The sequence below is a fragment of the Taeniopygia guttata genome, chromosome 2, assembly GCF_048771995.1.
Source record: "Taeniopygia guttata chromosome 2, bTaeGut7.mat, whole genome shotgun sequence".
In the NCBI taxonomy this organism is placed as follows: Eukaryota; Metazoa; Chordata; class Aves; order Passeriformes; family Estrildidae; genus Taeniopygia; species Taeniopygia guttata.
In genome coordinates this window covers 25,503,181-25,520,543 of record NC_133026.1, presented here as the reverse complement: position 1 = coordinate 25,520,543, position 17,363 = coordinate 25,503,181, and the positions used below count along the sequence as shown (strand labels likewise).

Sequence of the window (17,363 nt, the reverse complement as noted above, 5' to 3'; positions counted from 1 at the left end):
GTTCACAAACTGGCATTACTCAAAGGTTTATTTTCTGCCTACTTGTCCTTGAGGTATTGTGTAAGATGATAGTAGCTCTATTTTTTCTAGGGAACTCAGGAGCTCCTCTATACCCATCATCACCCAAACAAGTTTAAAAGGCTTCTCCATGCAGGTTTTCCTTCACCCATGTAACACTCTCTGAGGCACCACACCAAACAATTTTCCCAAACTCAGTCTCATCTCTGTGGCCCATGAGAGTGCAAACCTGGCCCATGACATTTCAGAAGCAGGCCAGTAAAAGGGAAAGATGAAAAAGTGTGTGCTTACTTGTCTTATCAACACAAAGCACAACCATGAATAGCAGCTGTTCTCCAGTATGTTCTCCAGAGGTCTCTGAAATAGCAGTGAATGCTCTCTTTGAATTGAATCAGAAACAAAATTTTCTTAAAATGTTAGTATTCAAATAACATTTGAATGGTACTGAATATTACAGATCTAGGATGCAGAATAATGAGACACATGTCTGGCAATCCCTCCTGGCTAGAAAGACAGCAAAGGTGGTTTTTTTCACTTTCTTTTCCTTCCAGGAACATACTTTCCATCAGAGCTGAACATTCATAAATGCTACTGTGCAGACACAATGCCCAGTTTTGACATACAATTTCATTATGGCCTAGAGAGTCCCCCTTGTTTCACCAGACCAGCAGCAGAACAGCACCAGAGAGCTCAGAGCTTGTTTCTCCGACAGCTCAACTCCACACGGATTTCAGACATGACAGCTCTTGATCTGGAGAAAGGTAGATAAATCCAACAGCTGTTGAGAATCTGCTAATGTGTGACAGAGAGAATTCAGAACAAAAGCAGCACTTGCACTTGACAGCAGAGGAGTCAGTGCTCTGTCTGCAGTAACAACTTACAGCAGTGCCAGGGAATGCTTTGAGAAGGTACCAGAACTCCACCACCCACCCCAAGAGGTTGGTGCCACAGACTCTGGCACAGGTTTTGATCAAGGATAACCATCTTTATGTGAAACAACTCCCAGGGTCAGCCAGTGAGCTGGCACAGATCAGGGACTGCTCCCAGCAGGCTGTTTGGATAACACCACCCTGCTTTGGAGTGTAAGAGTGTAACAGCATGGAAACGGGCTGGTCCAGTGCCAGGTGCAAAGCAGCCCAAGCACATCAGTTCAGCAGCACAGACCCACCTTTAGTTCAACAACACTGTGGCCAAACAAACAGTCCCCAGCACACTCTGCCAGAGGTGTATTCCTATTCACAAGCCAAAAGCTTATTTCATACACTGCTTGCTTTTGTCTTGTCCTCTGTGCTGTGTAGTTTTTTGTTTTGAGATAACTTCTTCCAAAACCCCATCACCAGTAAGGCTCCAAAGGCTCTGCATGGTAGAGTACAACATTTGGAATGTTGTCAAGCAGAATTAATACAAAAGTTTGCTTGCATGCAAATAGGAAATGTTTATGTTCCCTAACTGCAAAATTCCAACTATCTTCTCTCAACTAAACACTCTGATACAGGAATGGGTTTATCTTCATACTTCAGTAAAAGAGCTGAAAGGAACTTCAACCTCACCCACAGCTACCGTCCACCGAGGAGACTGTCTAGCACACTTGCAATTTCAGTAGAACCCACTAGAATCACCCTGTGAAATCACAGGGTGATTCACTGAAATCACCTTATGATTTCAATATGCTTTGCTTCAGGTCAAACCCATTAAATACTCAATGAAGTAGATGGTGCCAAACCCCTGAAAACCACCATACATGTATACTGCACAGTTGAAGATATATGAATACAGAAAAAACAATTCCAAAAGGTTGTAAATAGTTAACATCTAGAAAATTAAGTCTGTGAAACACTTAAGTTTGTTAACACTGGATAAGTGATACTAATCAGTTAACATTTCTCCAGAAAACATCCTTAGGAGAAGCACATTTGTTGTAATGTCAAATGAAGCCAGAAACACTTTTTCCTGAAAGTGATGAGAATAAAACAAAATGCAGAATACACAATTTCCAAGGAAGAGCTGATGAAATCCAAACTACACAACACAAACTAGAAGTTAAAGGAGAACTTTCCCAGGAAATGTGGGAGTGCAATAAAACTGCCACTGATGGCTTTTTTCACAGTTTTTTCTCCAGGGCTCAAATGGTATCCCCAGATCGTCACAGGTTTCCCACCAGCTACAAGAAAGTAGTCTGCATTATTTTTAAAGTTGAGGAGGAGTAATACATGTGTGTGTGTGTGTGTGTGTATTTATATATATATATATATATATATGTAAATAAAACATTTCTTCTCTCACCAGGAATATAAACCAAAACCCTTTAGAACAAAACAACACACACAGGTGGTTCTGTGTGAAAAGTCAAAAACTTGTCAGTTACATCAGGAGTATTTCCATTACTAGCAGACAGATGCAAGGGGTCAAGGCTGGAAAGGTGATAACCATCATCTCAATCCAGGGTCTGGTGGTCCAACCATATTTACCAATTATCAAAGTAGTCTTCTACTGCAGATGTCTACAGAGGCCATGACAGGCCTTGCCCATATCCAAAACACCAGATGCCAAAAACACCGGCTGTTGAAGTTTAGAGATAGCAGTATGTCATAATTCATGTCCCAGGACACATAATCACAGCACTATGTCTTTCAAAATCTAGAAGTGACAAACAGAATATTCTTATTAGGATTTCCTTTTCTATTTTCACTGCACAGCTTCTTAGTTCCTTCTTACACTTAAAACTGGGCCATCTGTTTTTCCATATGTTTAAAGGTTTTACAAGGACTTGGCCTATTGCAAGCCATGGAGACTTCAGCTTCCAAATATTTCTCATTACATCTTTTCAGTAATTCCAACACAGACACCTTTACACCTTCTGTAATGAAGCTCCCCGAGTCCTAAAGGATTTCTGGGTCATCCTCTGTTCAACTAAAATACTTTGAAGAACAAAGGCATCTTACCCCACATACTACCATTTTTGCAGCCTTGGGGTTTAATGCATCAACAGGAAACAAATCTTCAAACAGCTCCATTGTAAAATATAAATATTTAATTGTTTATAGCATATTTATAGCAATATAAATATTTAATTGTTTTATATCTAAAAACAAGGGTCTACCACAATTATTTTCTTCTATTTGGTGAAGTCTGGGAAACACTGCTGCTGAGGAGTGGCATCTGCTGGCAGACAAGGACTCTAGAAAAATCAGATTCACCAGTAAAACAAATAATAAAAAATTTTTAAAAGACAAATCAGAGTTGACATTATTCATAAAGCAGCTCTCACTTCCTTCTTGATTGATAGGATGATGATGTTTTTCTCAAAAGTGTAACCCCTTTCAGTTACACTGATGGTACTGAACTGCCCATGAACCACAACAACATTGCTACTGCTACCAATGAGATTTCTTTTCACCTCTCAATCAGCAGCTGAACTAAAAACAAAAGACATGTTTGCTATTTAATTAAAACCCTTTACATCAGGGATCTCTTAAATAAATTCTTAAAATGACTCACTGTAATGGATGTTAAATAGCTCACAAGGGTACTTCAATGTGAACAATAAACTGAATTTAAAAGTTCAAATATCATGATTTGCTGAACACCTTAAAATTAATTATAAGCATAAAATCAAGTTTAAACTACTGCAAATAAAGTACACAGACAGAAAAATTAATTAACCAAAATATCCTTAATTTTAGAGCAGCCTGCTTGTACCACAGCCAAAAGCTGACCTACACCTTCCATAAGGTTTTATTATTGGAGCTGGGGCAACCTGTAACTTTTTGGCTTAAAATATCATAGTGGACGACTGGCACATGCCATATTCATTTTGAAAGGGGCAGAAAAAAGATAAAGAGATCCCGTTTAAATGTTTCACTGGCATCCAGAAATAAAAGCAGGAATAAATAGTATTTTATACTATCTTTTCACTTTTAAAGAAAATTTCCTACGCTAAACAGTACTATGCAATACCAACATACTTTATAACAGCATCTAAAATGTGACATTACTAACAATAAAACTTTTTATTTGGTGAAAAAAACATCTGCCTTTGGGCTATTACTGTACCCTTCCAAAAATACAATCACTTTAAAACTCAATAGATCCATTATGAAAAAAAAAAAAAAAAACTTTTAAGAGTTTTGTATCTATATCCTGAGGCTCCATCTGCTCTGGGCATACTCTCCTGGTGACTACCACAGTTGATCTGAATTTTACAATCAAAGAATATGCCAAGTTAGAAGGGACCCAGAAGGATCAGTCCAACTCCTGGTCCTGCCCAGCACCATCCACAAGAGTCACGTGCCCTGTGCCCTGTGCCCAAGAGTGTTTTTCACCAATACAAATCCAAACCAGAAAGCACATTATGACAATATTATGACTAAACCAGGTGGAAAGCCCAGTAAAGTCTTCTAATTGAAAAGCCTTCTCAAAATTTGCAGCAGTAAGTTAACAATTCTCAATATATATTTCAATAACAAATTTAACAATAATTGAATCTGTAGGACTTCTAGTTTGTCTTAGGAAATTCAGCAGCCTCTTTTTCCTAGCATAGGAACAAGGCTTCTCTAGCTAAGTATTTGCTGCCATCATGTGTACACTTTAAAAACTGCAAGCTTATGAGCAACACTTTGCCTTCATCAGGTCAAAAATCAGCCATCAGGCTACACATAAGGGCATTAAAGACTTCAGTCAGAAGGTGACGATGTCTCAAGGATTGTTAATGTAATATGAAACTCAATACAGACTGCCTATTATAATCCAAATTCTACTACAAAGACCACATGCGTTCACTATGCAATCATAAGAAGCAAGAAATTGATTATAAATAAATGGTATTTGAAGGCCCACAAAAAAACCACAGTTTCTCTGGCTTATTCCATGCAAACATTAATACTTCCAAAACCACCCAACACCTTCAGCTGTGACATCTCCAAAGAAGCAATGGTGCTGGGAACTTAAATCCTTCCACCACATTTCTTCTGGTTCAGGAAGGAAAAAAAAAAAAAAAAAGTTTCAGTGACCTAATGTTCATAATTACTGAATAGAATAGTTCAGCAAGAAGGAAAAAATACTATGAAGTTGCATAAAACTAGTTTATCAAGTTTACACCATTCAGTAATTCCTATAGAGAAATGGAAGATGCATTTACATTGTGTCTCTTGTTAGCTAGTCTTGAAATATGGGTGCAAGATCAGTTTAGAAGGTATTTTGCAGATTTACCTAGTTACTGCAGTGAGAAAAACAGTGCATCATGCTCTCTTTAACCTTAGACTGCTCTAGCTCTCACTAATATCCCTGAAACAATTAAAAACAGGACATTAACAGGACTCAACCCCCCCACATATCAATAAGCCTAAAATCCAACATTCAGTAACTATGCTTCTAGTAGGACTTCTAACTTGTTCATTAGAAATACCTCATTATTATACATTACTTCTGGAAATGACCTTTAAAAGCTAGAAGTTCAAACATTTTAACAGATACTATGGTTAAATATATTTTTTAATTATATCCTTCAGAAATACAGTTTGAAATTAGCAGCTTTCAGACACAGAAACAAAATATATTTCATGAGAAAATTTCTGCTTGATTGATTCCCAGGAGTGAGCTGCATAAAAAGCAGGATATCACTAAGAGGATGTATGGTTCTAAGTACAGTCAGCTTCAACCTCAAAACAGCCAAAACTCTCAGCATTACAAAAGACAGCTAAAGCAACATGAATGGTGATAACGATGCCACTAAATAGAAGATTATGAGGTCAAAATCAATTATGAGGTCAAAATCTGAGTTTCAACTTCTTGCAAAAAACAATATTCAGTTAAATTACTTTAATATCAGTGAATTGTGTAAAAAAAACCCTTTCATTCTTCAATGCATACACATCAGTATGTCCTAAGTATAGCTCTATATATAAAAAATCTGGGGCTTTAAAATACTCCAGTAAGAATAACTCTATTTGCACAACCTCACATTATGCTGAAAGAAGGAAAAAAACCAGTTTCTAAACAATTATTCTGATGTGCTTCAGATGACATTTTACCTTGCAGAAAACATGAATTTTCTGTCTACACAGGACAGAAAGGCACATCTATACAGTATATGCAATTACAGCACTCATAATATTATTGCAGTAATTACAAAATATGGTACTTGACAGCACTTGTAGAAAGTTGGCAGTGTTTACAGTGTTGATAGTGGAAATGCACTGACAAGGCGGTAGAAAAACCTAACATGCTTACAAAACACTACATGCTGACAATATTCACACAAGTACCAAACAAATGCTAGAAGGAAGGTGTCAATAAAATACAAACAAGCAGAAATCCTCCTAACTTAGCAACTGCAATTCATACTCAGTTTGACCCATGTAGTGTTCAAGACACTACATTGTCTTAAAATGCAACAAAGTTCAGACCTCGGTACCTTGTGTTGCAGAGCAGAATGAGTTAAAGGACATGAACAATAGTCTTGAGTTGCTACAGTGAGAGCTGTGAGAAAAAGCTGTGAGAAAGAACGGCAGGAACTGAGAAAGAAACGTAAAGAAGGATCTGCAGAAACTGTGTCCCCTTCCCAAAGAATAGAACAGCCTGCTGTGATAAGTAGTTGTGCAAAAGAAAAAATATACATTATGGCCTGCTACCTACTAAATCGCAGGTAGACTGAACAACTGGAAATTTTTATGCAGAAGCTAAAACAATATAAACACCTGTGCCTTTTGTCAATAAACGTCCTTGCAGCATCACACTGCTTGGCCTGTCTTTCAATCACTGCTAACCTTCATCTGAAAATCTAACCTGGTAGGTTTTCTAAATTCTACTGCAAAATATTTTAAATACTAAAAATAGGGCTATAACACTGGGGCAAAAGAATCAGAATCCCATCTGTTCCTGTTTCCTTCTTTTTCTGTTTTGTTTACATATAAGAGAAAGCAAGACATCTAACAACACTCAGACTTGCACACATACAGCTTGAAGAAAAACTTTTAAGACACCCATTTGCTTTCAGCAACCTGTGTTAAGTTAAACTTTTTGAAATGGCTGTCATGGAATAATGAAAAAGAGGAATCAGCCTAATTCACAGCAAGGAAGATAAACGTACATCTAAAGGGTATTTGGATATCTGAGTGCATGAAATAACAGACTGCTGGTCATTGCAGTTCTGACTTAAAAAGATCTGGAGGTCCTGAGAATTATGTGCTATTACATATCTAATTTATACACAATAAAGGCTTTTGATTCCCTAAGTTTCACACATATACACAAGTACAACAGTATGCTAGGAACATGCCTATGCACATGCTGTCTCATATGGCTTGGACAGAATTTTATACCACCACTAGATGGAAACCTGAATTACCTTTTAAACAGACAATTCTGTAAATGCTCCATTACTGGTTCTGCTTTGTCTGGCTGTTTTCTTATTCTCACACTGGCTGTCACTAACCTGTACTCATTAGGAAGGTGCAGGTCTCTGCTCATGGAGCAGACACTCACGAAACTTCTACAGTATCTTCAACCCTGAGAAATATGCCCCACCAGTGCTATTCAATATAAGGAATAAACTGTTAACACTCATTAGAGATACATCCCACTTCTACAGCAATTTAAACTTCTCAATCTAAGTTGTAACTAATAAAATTGCTATACCCTGCCAAGAAATCAGAGATTCAATTCATACCACATTTTAAATATCCAAGGCATGCTACAAAACTATCTGAAATTTATAAACCTATTTGCACATCACGTATTTATACTTGCAGTGTACCTGAGATGACTGGCACAAGCACCTGACACTACTGTTGGATGTCCCCTATGACTTAGATATGATTTCCTACTGTGTCAAAATAGCTGTAAATAAAAACTTCAACTATCAGATAAGCAGTTATCAAAACAGCCATCTGACTAGCTACATGCAATCATAGATATGATAGCATACTGATAATTGGCATAGTAATATGACAGAAGCATTGAGATTACTAATGGTACAATTTATAAAACTTTGAATTTAGAAAATACAGTAAAGATATAAAACCAGTATGTACACAGGGAAAAAAAAAAAACCAAAAAAAACCCAAAAAAAACAACCCAGCAAGAAATAAGTGGCCTCCGCAGTGGCCAGATGAACCTGAAAGAGAATGATGCTGCTTTCCAGGTGAGAAATAAAAAATTCCCCTTCCTGCAAGAGGTGTGCATCATGCAGAAGGCAGTGGGTCTCCCAGGCTACCCCAAGTCACACCACTGCAGAAAGCTCCCAGACTGCCTGGATTCTCTATGAAGAGAAGCAGACACCAGCTCCTGCTTCTACACTCAAACCTGAAAGATCTCTGAAAGGATGGAAGTGATGGCGTAATATGAAAGAGTTTCATTTGCATGAAACTTCACAGCAGGGATTCACAACAAAGGTCAACCTTTGCAATTGCAAATAAATACTAATTCAGGACACTCACCAAATCATGGGTGCACCCATGCAAAATTTCATCAGAGGTAGATTTCAAATCCTACAACCAAGCAGGCCACCAGGAACACCAGGTCAGAGTAGCAGTGTGATTTCCTGCAGCCATTCATGCCCAAATCCCACATGCTCTTCAGTTTATCAGCCACAACTCCCTGGCTCTCAGAAAAGTGCAAAATTCCTTCCTACCTTTTGAGAAATATAAAAGAAAATAGAGGAAATTGACTCCAATTTAGTTCTTACAAATAAATAACTAGTGAACACCCTAAGTGGGGGATAAAAACATAGGACTCAGTAGGAATTTACTCTTAATAAGAAGGTTTTCATCCAGATAGCCATAAAAATTACTAAAAGCAAATTCCAATGTATCCAGTAATGTTAAAATGAAATACTACTCTAAAATCCTATTTCACAACTTTAATAAAAGTAATAAAATGGGAAAAAACCTAAAAACGTATTTTACATCCAAAAAAATTTATTTCTTTGTCAGGTAAAGAAAACATTCCATATATAATGTATTTCACTGAAACTGAGAGCAGAATTCAGAATGCCAGCAGCTGTTTTATACTACCTACATTATTTGCTGAAAGACAGCACAAAGGGCAACCCACACATCCCATACCCATTTCAGTCTGATTCCAGTACTGGCCACAATTTCCTCTTCCACCCTCTTTGACTACTGGCTCCTCAAATTCTCCATCCAACATTTCAATACATTTTTGAGTGCTAGTAGATTAAAAATAAATCAAGAAGGGGAGGGAAGATTATACTTGCTCAGAAAATTAAGAAGCAAAAAGTTCTGTAAGTATATCTGCTCATGAGCAGAAAAAGACATATCAGAACTGCAATATTCTCTAAGATACAACAGCATCCCACAATCATCCCAGCAAAGTAAATACTGCAAGTGACACAGGCAACTGAAAATAAATTTGATGAACGACAATTACTTGTATTGCATCAAATACACTGATTCAAAAATTTAGTCATTCCTAAGAGGCTACATGACTTCATTTGAAAGCTTGCAAAAAGATTTTCAAGGTCAAGAGTGGCCAAAGAATTTCAAAAGTAATTTATTCAATATATTAAATTGAGAAAATGTTGTGTAATTCTGCAGAATGATTCTGCTTGTCTCAGAGACAGTCCAGGCCCTCTCATCTACAGGGTCAGGCTTTTTAAAAAAAGCCAAGTACAAAATGGTCATTTTCAAAATTAATGCTTAAATGTGAAACAAATTGTTACTGAAATTATTTAGCTGAATATTGTACCTATTGCAATCTGAAAGGAAGTAATCAATACTATCTTAATATTACTTATCTTATGTAAGCATTCTCATCAGCTACCATGATTTAGAAGATTGTTGAACTAATTGGTTTATCATACCTGTCAACATTAATTCAATACCATTCCAAGGTAATAATCAGTATCAATCTAATTATATCAGCAGTCTCCTGTAAACGAGTACCAATTATTTTAATTAAAATATTAAATATTTAGAAAATAGATAGGAACATATATTAATAATTTATATGCTTAATTTGAATCTACCTGAACAAGCATAATTCCTGAACAACAAAGCATACTTTCTTTGTATCCCCCTTTAATATTTCCCAGCAGGTTTCCAGACATAAAATAGCAATCTAATGCCAATGATAAGAAAATCGTAATATTTATATTCTTCTACTTTTACATAAGCACATATGGATTTGGTCCTACTATTGGTCATACCCACTTAAAAACTCTTCCAAGAATATTCAGTGGATAGTTTCCCTATTTTATAAATAGGTCAGCTTAGGTTTCCTACAAAACTTCATTAGCCATCTAATGGTTGGCTCTAACATTAAATCCTTCAATTCCTGTGCATTCTAGACAAGATGAGGTCCCTTCTCATTTCCTTTACAGGAAAACAACATGAACCACTCACATACAACAGCAATACAATTTCAGAGCTTTTTACCTCTTTGTTCCTCCCCTTTATTTTTAAAGCTGATCTTAGAAACCTCCCTACAGGTTTTCCACCATGTTTCACAAGAAATAAAGGAAATTTTTTCCATTTGTGAGAGACAATCACAGAGTGCAAAAGACCTTTAAGGTCATGGAGTCCAACCTTTGATCAAACACAACTTTTCAACTAAAATACAGCACTGCATGCCACATCCAGTCATCTCCTGAACACTTCCAGGGATATTGATTCCACCACCTCCCTGGGCAGTCTTAACAACCATTTTTGTGAAGAAATTCCTTCTGATGTCTAACCCAAACCTCCCCATGGCACAACCTGGAGCTATGCTCACTCACCATGTCACTAGCTGCCTGGGACAAAAGGCCAACTCCCACCTAGCTACAACCTCGAATTAATAAGTCCAGCTCCCTTGAATCAACATAATTTAAATAGCAAGGGGGGCAGGGGCATCATTTGAGGCAACCATAATGTAATTGAAATGCCAGGCCTGTTTTCTAAACATTTAGCTACTATGAATCATTTGGAGGACAAGAAAACACACCACAGGCTATGAACTAATATATCCAGGCACACCCAGAAGGTCTGACTACCCAAAGAGAGCCTGAAGAGTTTTAGAAATAGTCAAGTAGTTTCATGTTAAAATAAGACAGCCTTGGAAATTTTCATTCAAAAAGCATTTCAGATGACTTATTAAGATTACACTTCATATTGAAATCCTCATTCAAAGTCAAGAAACATCACTGCAATTATCATATCCATAATCTTTACCCTCTGATGAATATACATCAAGATATATTACTTTAACATAAAATTAAGAACACTAATTTTCTGTAACATGAGACATCGTGCCACCCTGTACCAGATGCCCTGCCCTGCATGCAACAGAAGGCATAAGGAAAGAACATTTCCAGATGGAAGCTGAATATTGACAACACCAAAGTGCATACAGCAAGGTATATATGCTTAGCCTAATGAACAAGCAAATTGGGAAGAAAAAAGCTGGAAACGCAACATGCCAAAATACTGTTATCAGAGATGTAAGTATGCATTCTTCCAAAATAAAAGAAACTTAACAGGAAATTGAAACAGCCAGTTTGTATTAATGTTGTAGAAATTCTGTTTCAGTGGAATTTTTGTTTGGTTTGATTGTTTTTTGTTTCATTTAATAAAATTAGAGGCAATAAGTAGTCATGGTCCATGAACATAAAGCAGCAGCACTATCTCAGCTTCACTCGTGGCTAACTGGGTGACTCTTAGGCAAGAACCTAAGCACTCCACAGCTGTGATGGTGTGTCCTGCAAGAACTGTCCTGGAGCTCCCAACCTGTTTCAAAAGGATGTCCTGCTGCCCACGAAGGGTGCAAAGAATAAACACAAGAGGAATAAGTGGTGGAGGATACAACTGCTCACTACCTGCTGACTGATGCCCTGCCCACGCCTGAGCAGTGATCAATCTCCCATGGCCAACTTCCCCCAATTTATGTATTGAACATACTACAAGTTATATGGTATGGAATATCTGCTTGGCCAGTTTGGGTCAGCTGTCCTGGTCACCCTCCCAGCTTCTTGTGCATTTCCTCACTGGCACAGCATGGGCATCTGAAAAACACTTGATTTGGAGTAAGTACATTTAAGAACAGCTACAACAGTGCACTACCAACATTATTCTCACACTATATCCAAAACTCAGAACTGAACAAGCTACTACAAAGAAAATTAACTCTATCTTAGCCAAAGCCAGGACAGAGGACTGACTCCAACATGAATTAATTAGCATGTAATTATAGCCCAGAGTTACATAATCCCAGCTTGTCCACAGTCCACTTTCCTCAATTACCTCACTCAAGTCTTCATGGGGCTGGGAATCACAGCATATTGCAAAGCAAGTCTCACAGGCCAAAAATGTGAAAGTCTGATTTAAATTTCACACTTGAAATAAATTTTTATTGGGTAAGAAAAAGACCCCAGAACAAAACAAAAATTAAAGATGAGAAGAGACACGTTAACTACATGCTAATATCTCCCAGCATCTTGTTAGAAGACAGACATATTTGCAAAGTTCTTTATATTCACACACTCAAAACAGTTATTAAATTAGTTTCTTTTCCTTGAACATATCATAGCTAATAGCACTAAATGTCAGGTTTCAAAATTCAACTTGTTACTTGTAGTCTAAATTTTGTCACCATTTTCCCTATAATCTACCTTTAAAACATTTCAGAACTGAGAAACATTTTCACTATTTGTATACTTCACTTTAAAAATGGCTAAAGATATTTCAATGTAAACATTTCTTTCCTTTTCTAAAACTATTTTAAGGAAGATTTTAGCACTGAAAATAGTAACCTGTAACTTGTCTCTTTAGCTCATGTTAAAATTGAAAGCAGTGATGCAGAAACATTTCAGCAGTATTAAGTAAACGGCAATTGAAAATTACAATAGCATCAGGCGTTTGAGAGGTTGATACAAATTTCTCTGATTTGAGGATCTATCAGTTGGCAAGAGGCAATTAAAATACACTTATTCCTATCCTCTGTAGAAAATACCAGGCAGTCTTCTCCCTGCTTATTCCTGATGCCCCAGCTGTTACCTTAATCCTCCAGATTTCAGCTACTGCAGGTAGAAGGGATGGGGCAGTTCTCCCCCACTACCCTTCTTCTGTTAAACTGGGAGGCAATGAATGCAACCTTTGCTAACCACCTTCCACTGCAAAGCAGAACAGAATTTCCTTCCATAGACAGGAAAACAGTTTTGAGATTCAAAAGTACTACCAAGCCAGTAGTTCAAGGAGCATGAAAATTAATGGGAAGCTTGTCTATACATCTGTCTCTTGCAGCTGTGTTCATACTTTAACTGAAGCTCCTCCTCTGTCTGTACATCTGCCTGCCATGTGGACTTCTTGGGGACCTATTAATATGTTGGTATCACTGGGGTCCAGGCATGTGGGGAAAGCACCTTATGGGTCTCCTTCCTCTGCTGCTTGTGAAACTTGTTACAACTTCATCATCTGGGAGCGATCTGCTTTTCTCTCCTTGGTTCAGGGGAAGGAGCCTTAAGCAGAGAACAATGTTGACAGAAGACTTGTTTCCGTAAGAAACGCTGAAAAAATGTTACTCAGAAATTAAATGCAAGTTCACAGGGAAGCTATTTACACTTATATTTAGCTAATTATAATTATACAATTTGTTATGCATGTAGTCATAAATATTTATATAGACTTATATGATGCATTATTATAGATCACACAGATAACTGTGTGTATACTTTTATTTATATATATTCATACATAGATAATTATATGACCACTCTGTTACATATACCTGTGTGTGCATAAGTATGCTCACACGCATTCGAGGCAAGGCACTGAGAACCATAAAAGACAACCTGCCTAGACCCATAGAGTTACAAGGCATTCTGCGGCTCTGTAAGGAGGTTGCCCTTCACAGGATCATGCCCGAGAAGAGAGAACCAGCTGGGCTGGAAAAGACCTCTGCAATCAGCGAGTCCGACACCCGAACAGCTGCGACCGCCCGGCACCCCTGACCTTGCCGGGCCTCGCCCGCGCCCGCCGGGCCCCGCCGCTCCCGGCCGCGTCCCTGCCCCGCGGGGCGGCACTTGCCTCCCATTCCCGCAGGAAGCGCTGGGCCTCGGCGGGCCCGGCCGCCCTGTGCCTCCGGAACTCCTCCTTGACGTAGCGGTCGCCCAGGTCGCGCAGGGCGGGCGGCAGGGCGCGGTGCAGCCGCAGGATGCGGCAGTAGAGCCGCCGCGCTCCGCCCGCCATGGCGGCGCCTGGGGCGGCCCCGGGGCCGGGCCGGGCCGGGCCGCGCCTCCTCCGGGCCGAGCCCGTGTGCGGCGGCGCTGCCGCGGGCCGGGAGCTGCGTGCCGCGGGTGGCCCTCAGAGCGATACCCAGCAATGGGGTACGAGTAGGGCTGGTAAGAGTGGAGGATGTGGTTTCACAAAGACGGGTGCGGGTGGCGGAGATCACGATATGTAGATAGATAAAGCAAACAGTTCATTTTTGGCTCTAGGTTCACCACCAGAAGGATGAAATATGCACTTTATACCAGAGTAGAATGGTACAAAATTAATTAGGCCACTATGCCCAAGCGTCATACACTTAAATTTGATTCATTTTCCCTGTGAGACAAGAGGAGTCATAGCAAGAAGCCTTATTGCCCCCGTGGGACTTGGTGCCACCACGCTGTCACTACCGAGCTCCTGCTTTCTCCTCCCGCTTACAGCTCAAACTCCCCAGCTCTCCAGCAGCTTAACATCACATCCAACTCACCCATGTGGAAAAACCTCCAGATGTCAACAGTCATAGATACCATGGAAAAAGCAGAGTCAGGCAGTGGCAGCAGTGGCAAAAGTCCTGCCTCAGTGTGGGTGAGTGTTAAGCTCCTTCCAGCCAGTGAAATTACTCTTGATTCAAAATAAAAAGGAAACATTTCCATTAGGCTTTACTAAAATACTAGGAAATGACAAAACTCTACTGCTTCATTGAAAGCCCAGTCATTATATGAGAGCAAAAGAGTAAAGAGCAAAGTACAGGCTATTTTACTGACTGCTATTTCTTCATGTTTATTTATTGTCCTAAGCATTTCACTGACGGAATACTGAAGTTCCTAGTAACACAAAGTTACTGAAATAAAAGCAAATGCTTATAGGTTCATTATTCTCAATGACAGTCTCCTGTCCTTTTCATGCCAGTGATGCTGTCAGAGTAAGCAGTTGGGCCCTGGCAGAGGTGGCCTGATCCTCAAATGGATTGGTCTTGGTATATTTTCAAACTGTATTTTCTGCAGACATTTCTTTGAGGGAGGATTTCTGGACCTAAAGCATTTTGTCTACCATATGTTCTTCAATATGTTCACAGTTTAAAAGGATTGCGGTTAGAAAACTGATTTGCTGTATCACCTATTTGCAGTGATGCAATTCCTCTGAATCATCGCAGGGTACATTCATTTAGAGAATTTATTTAAATATTTTATTATATCTTGACCACCGTACTCGTGTTGCACATTGAGAGTTTTCTCCTTGCTACATCCACCCTGTGTGGGTTTTAGGAGTCCTCCTCTTCCATGGCCTGCTTAAGACCTCCCCTGGGCACTCATTTTGCGTCTCAGATACTTACCAGGCTCAAATACCAACTCAGGCAGATCTGTGACTTTCAACATTTCTTACATCTTGTTTTTCTGTCCACAGAGACCAAAAGCTATTTTTGCCCATCCTGTGGGGCAGGTGGCTCCTGCCCAGGAGGATTCCTGCAGCAACTCTGCACCTCCAGGCTGCTTCAGCTGCAGCTCTTGAGCCTCATCCTTGCACCCTCCCTAGGTGCTGCAAGAGGAGTGAGGATTTACCAGTGAATTCCCCATGGAGCAGAAGATAGAGCTGTAAGTTCATTAAGCTGCTGATAACAATCTAAGTTGTCAGTCTTTGTCTATTAACAATTTTTATATGCCTAAGTCCTCAAAGGTCTCTGCACTATCAGGCAATGTGGAGAGGCAGCAAAGGCAATTGAGTGCCATCCTCTTTGTGTACAGGCACAAAAGGACTCACCATCAGAACTCATATGATACAATATCAGAGGTATTGTTTCTATGTAATGACTTCTCAGTCATCAGTACTCAAAATATCTGTGCCACACTTTGAATCCAGATACAATTTTAGTTACCACATGAGTGCAACTCCTTTGCTTGCCTCTTGTTGGTGCCTGCCTCTGCTTCCAGGCAGCGCTGCTTCTGTGCAGGGCACTGGGGCATCTGTCCTGCTGCTCCACAGCCTGTGGGCACTTCTTAGCTTGCATCAAAGAAAGAGGCACCTCAGGAGAGTGTTCATCGCGCTCCTTTTTGGGTAGGTGGAGGCAATTAAGCACTACTTCCTTTCAAGTCTCAGTAGAAGGATGTACTATGGTACATGTGATTTAGACAACACATCATGGATTATTCAGTATCTGACTGGGCTTTAGAGCACTGGGTCAGTGTTTGTTGTGGTAGAATTGATGTGGATCCTACAAAGTTACCAAAGTGTCTTCGTGCCATACTCCATCATAGTGCCTTTGGATCTGGGGGGGCAGTGTCAGCCCTGCAATAGGTCAGCAAAAAGGCAGGTGGAGTGGTTTAGCCAATATATTAAATCTCTATTTGCATGGCTAGTGACTGTGTGAGTAGCATCTCAGCCTTTCCCCAAGGATATACAAGAAATCTGTGGTAAAGCATGGATGCAAAGTGGTTTCTTAGCCATCCTTCTGAGTTTTTGACCCTGTGAATCTGCCAGAGTGGCCATGTTGTTTGCAACAGTCCTAATTCCAAATGTAGAAAGACTGGAGAAACACTTCCATGTTTATTTTTTCCTTTTATCAGTAATATGTTGACTAAAGAAGATGAAGCTGAAGTATTTATTGAGCTGGTATAATTGCTGTAATTTTTTAAATTATCAAGAGCATCCTGAGAGAAGTTCTTTTTGTGAATCAAAATAAATGATTAAATATAGAATGCAATGATGTGGTATTTCTTTCCAGAACTGTTGGTAGTCCTGATGAAGCTAAATCATATTGTCATATTTAAAATATACCCCACAGAATAATATGCTTTTTTTTCTCTAAATTGTGGATAAATGTTAAAGTACAGACTAATTTCCTGCTATTAAAATAAAAAAAGTATAGCCCTGTTCCATGTTTCCTTTTTTTGCATTGTGCAGATCACAATAAAATTGCATCTCTCACTTCAGAATTATGATGTTTTTAATAAACTCTCTAAGTATTTGAATATATTTAAGACAGTTCCTTTTTGCATGCTATTCCAGACCAAGGCAAGTTCAAAAACCAAGTCAAAGATCTGTTATGACAGCACAAGTTGTCTACTAAACATTCTGTGGCATCTTCCAATATGCCTCATAAACTCAAAAGACACTGAATTAGCCCTGCTCTGTAGGAAACATAAACAG

General features: G+C 39.1%; 1 protein-coding gene and 1 long non-coding RNA gene across 2 annotated transcripts in view; one reads left to right on the top strand and one right to left on the bottom strand.

Moving 5' to 3' along the window:
* The window catches only part of SDHAF3 (succinate dehydrogenase complex assembly factor 3), a 28,475-nt gene extending 14,219 nt beyond the window's left edge, over positions 1–14,256 (bottom strand). Inside the window, exon 1 of the mRNA XM_030264709.4 lies at positions 14,037–14,256. Within this exon, the coding sequence (XP_030120569.4) occupies positions 14,037–14,198 (162 nt within the window). The 5' untranslated portion in view covers positions 14,199–14,256. The remainder of the gene's footprint in view (positions 1–14,036) is intronic.
* LOC140682614 (uncharacterized) lies at positions 14,231–16,912 on the top strand. The gene is made up of 2 exons (XR_012054519.1): positions 14,231–14,350; positions 15,624–16,912. It is a non-coding gene; the product is annotated as an uncharacterized lncRNA (long non-coding RNA).
* Positions 16,913–17,363: the final 451 nt, after the last annotated feature.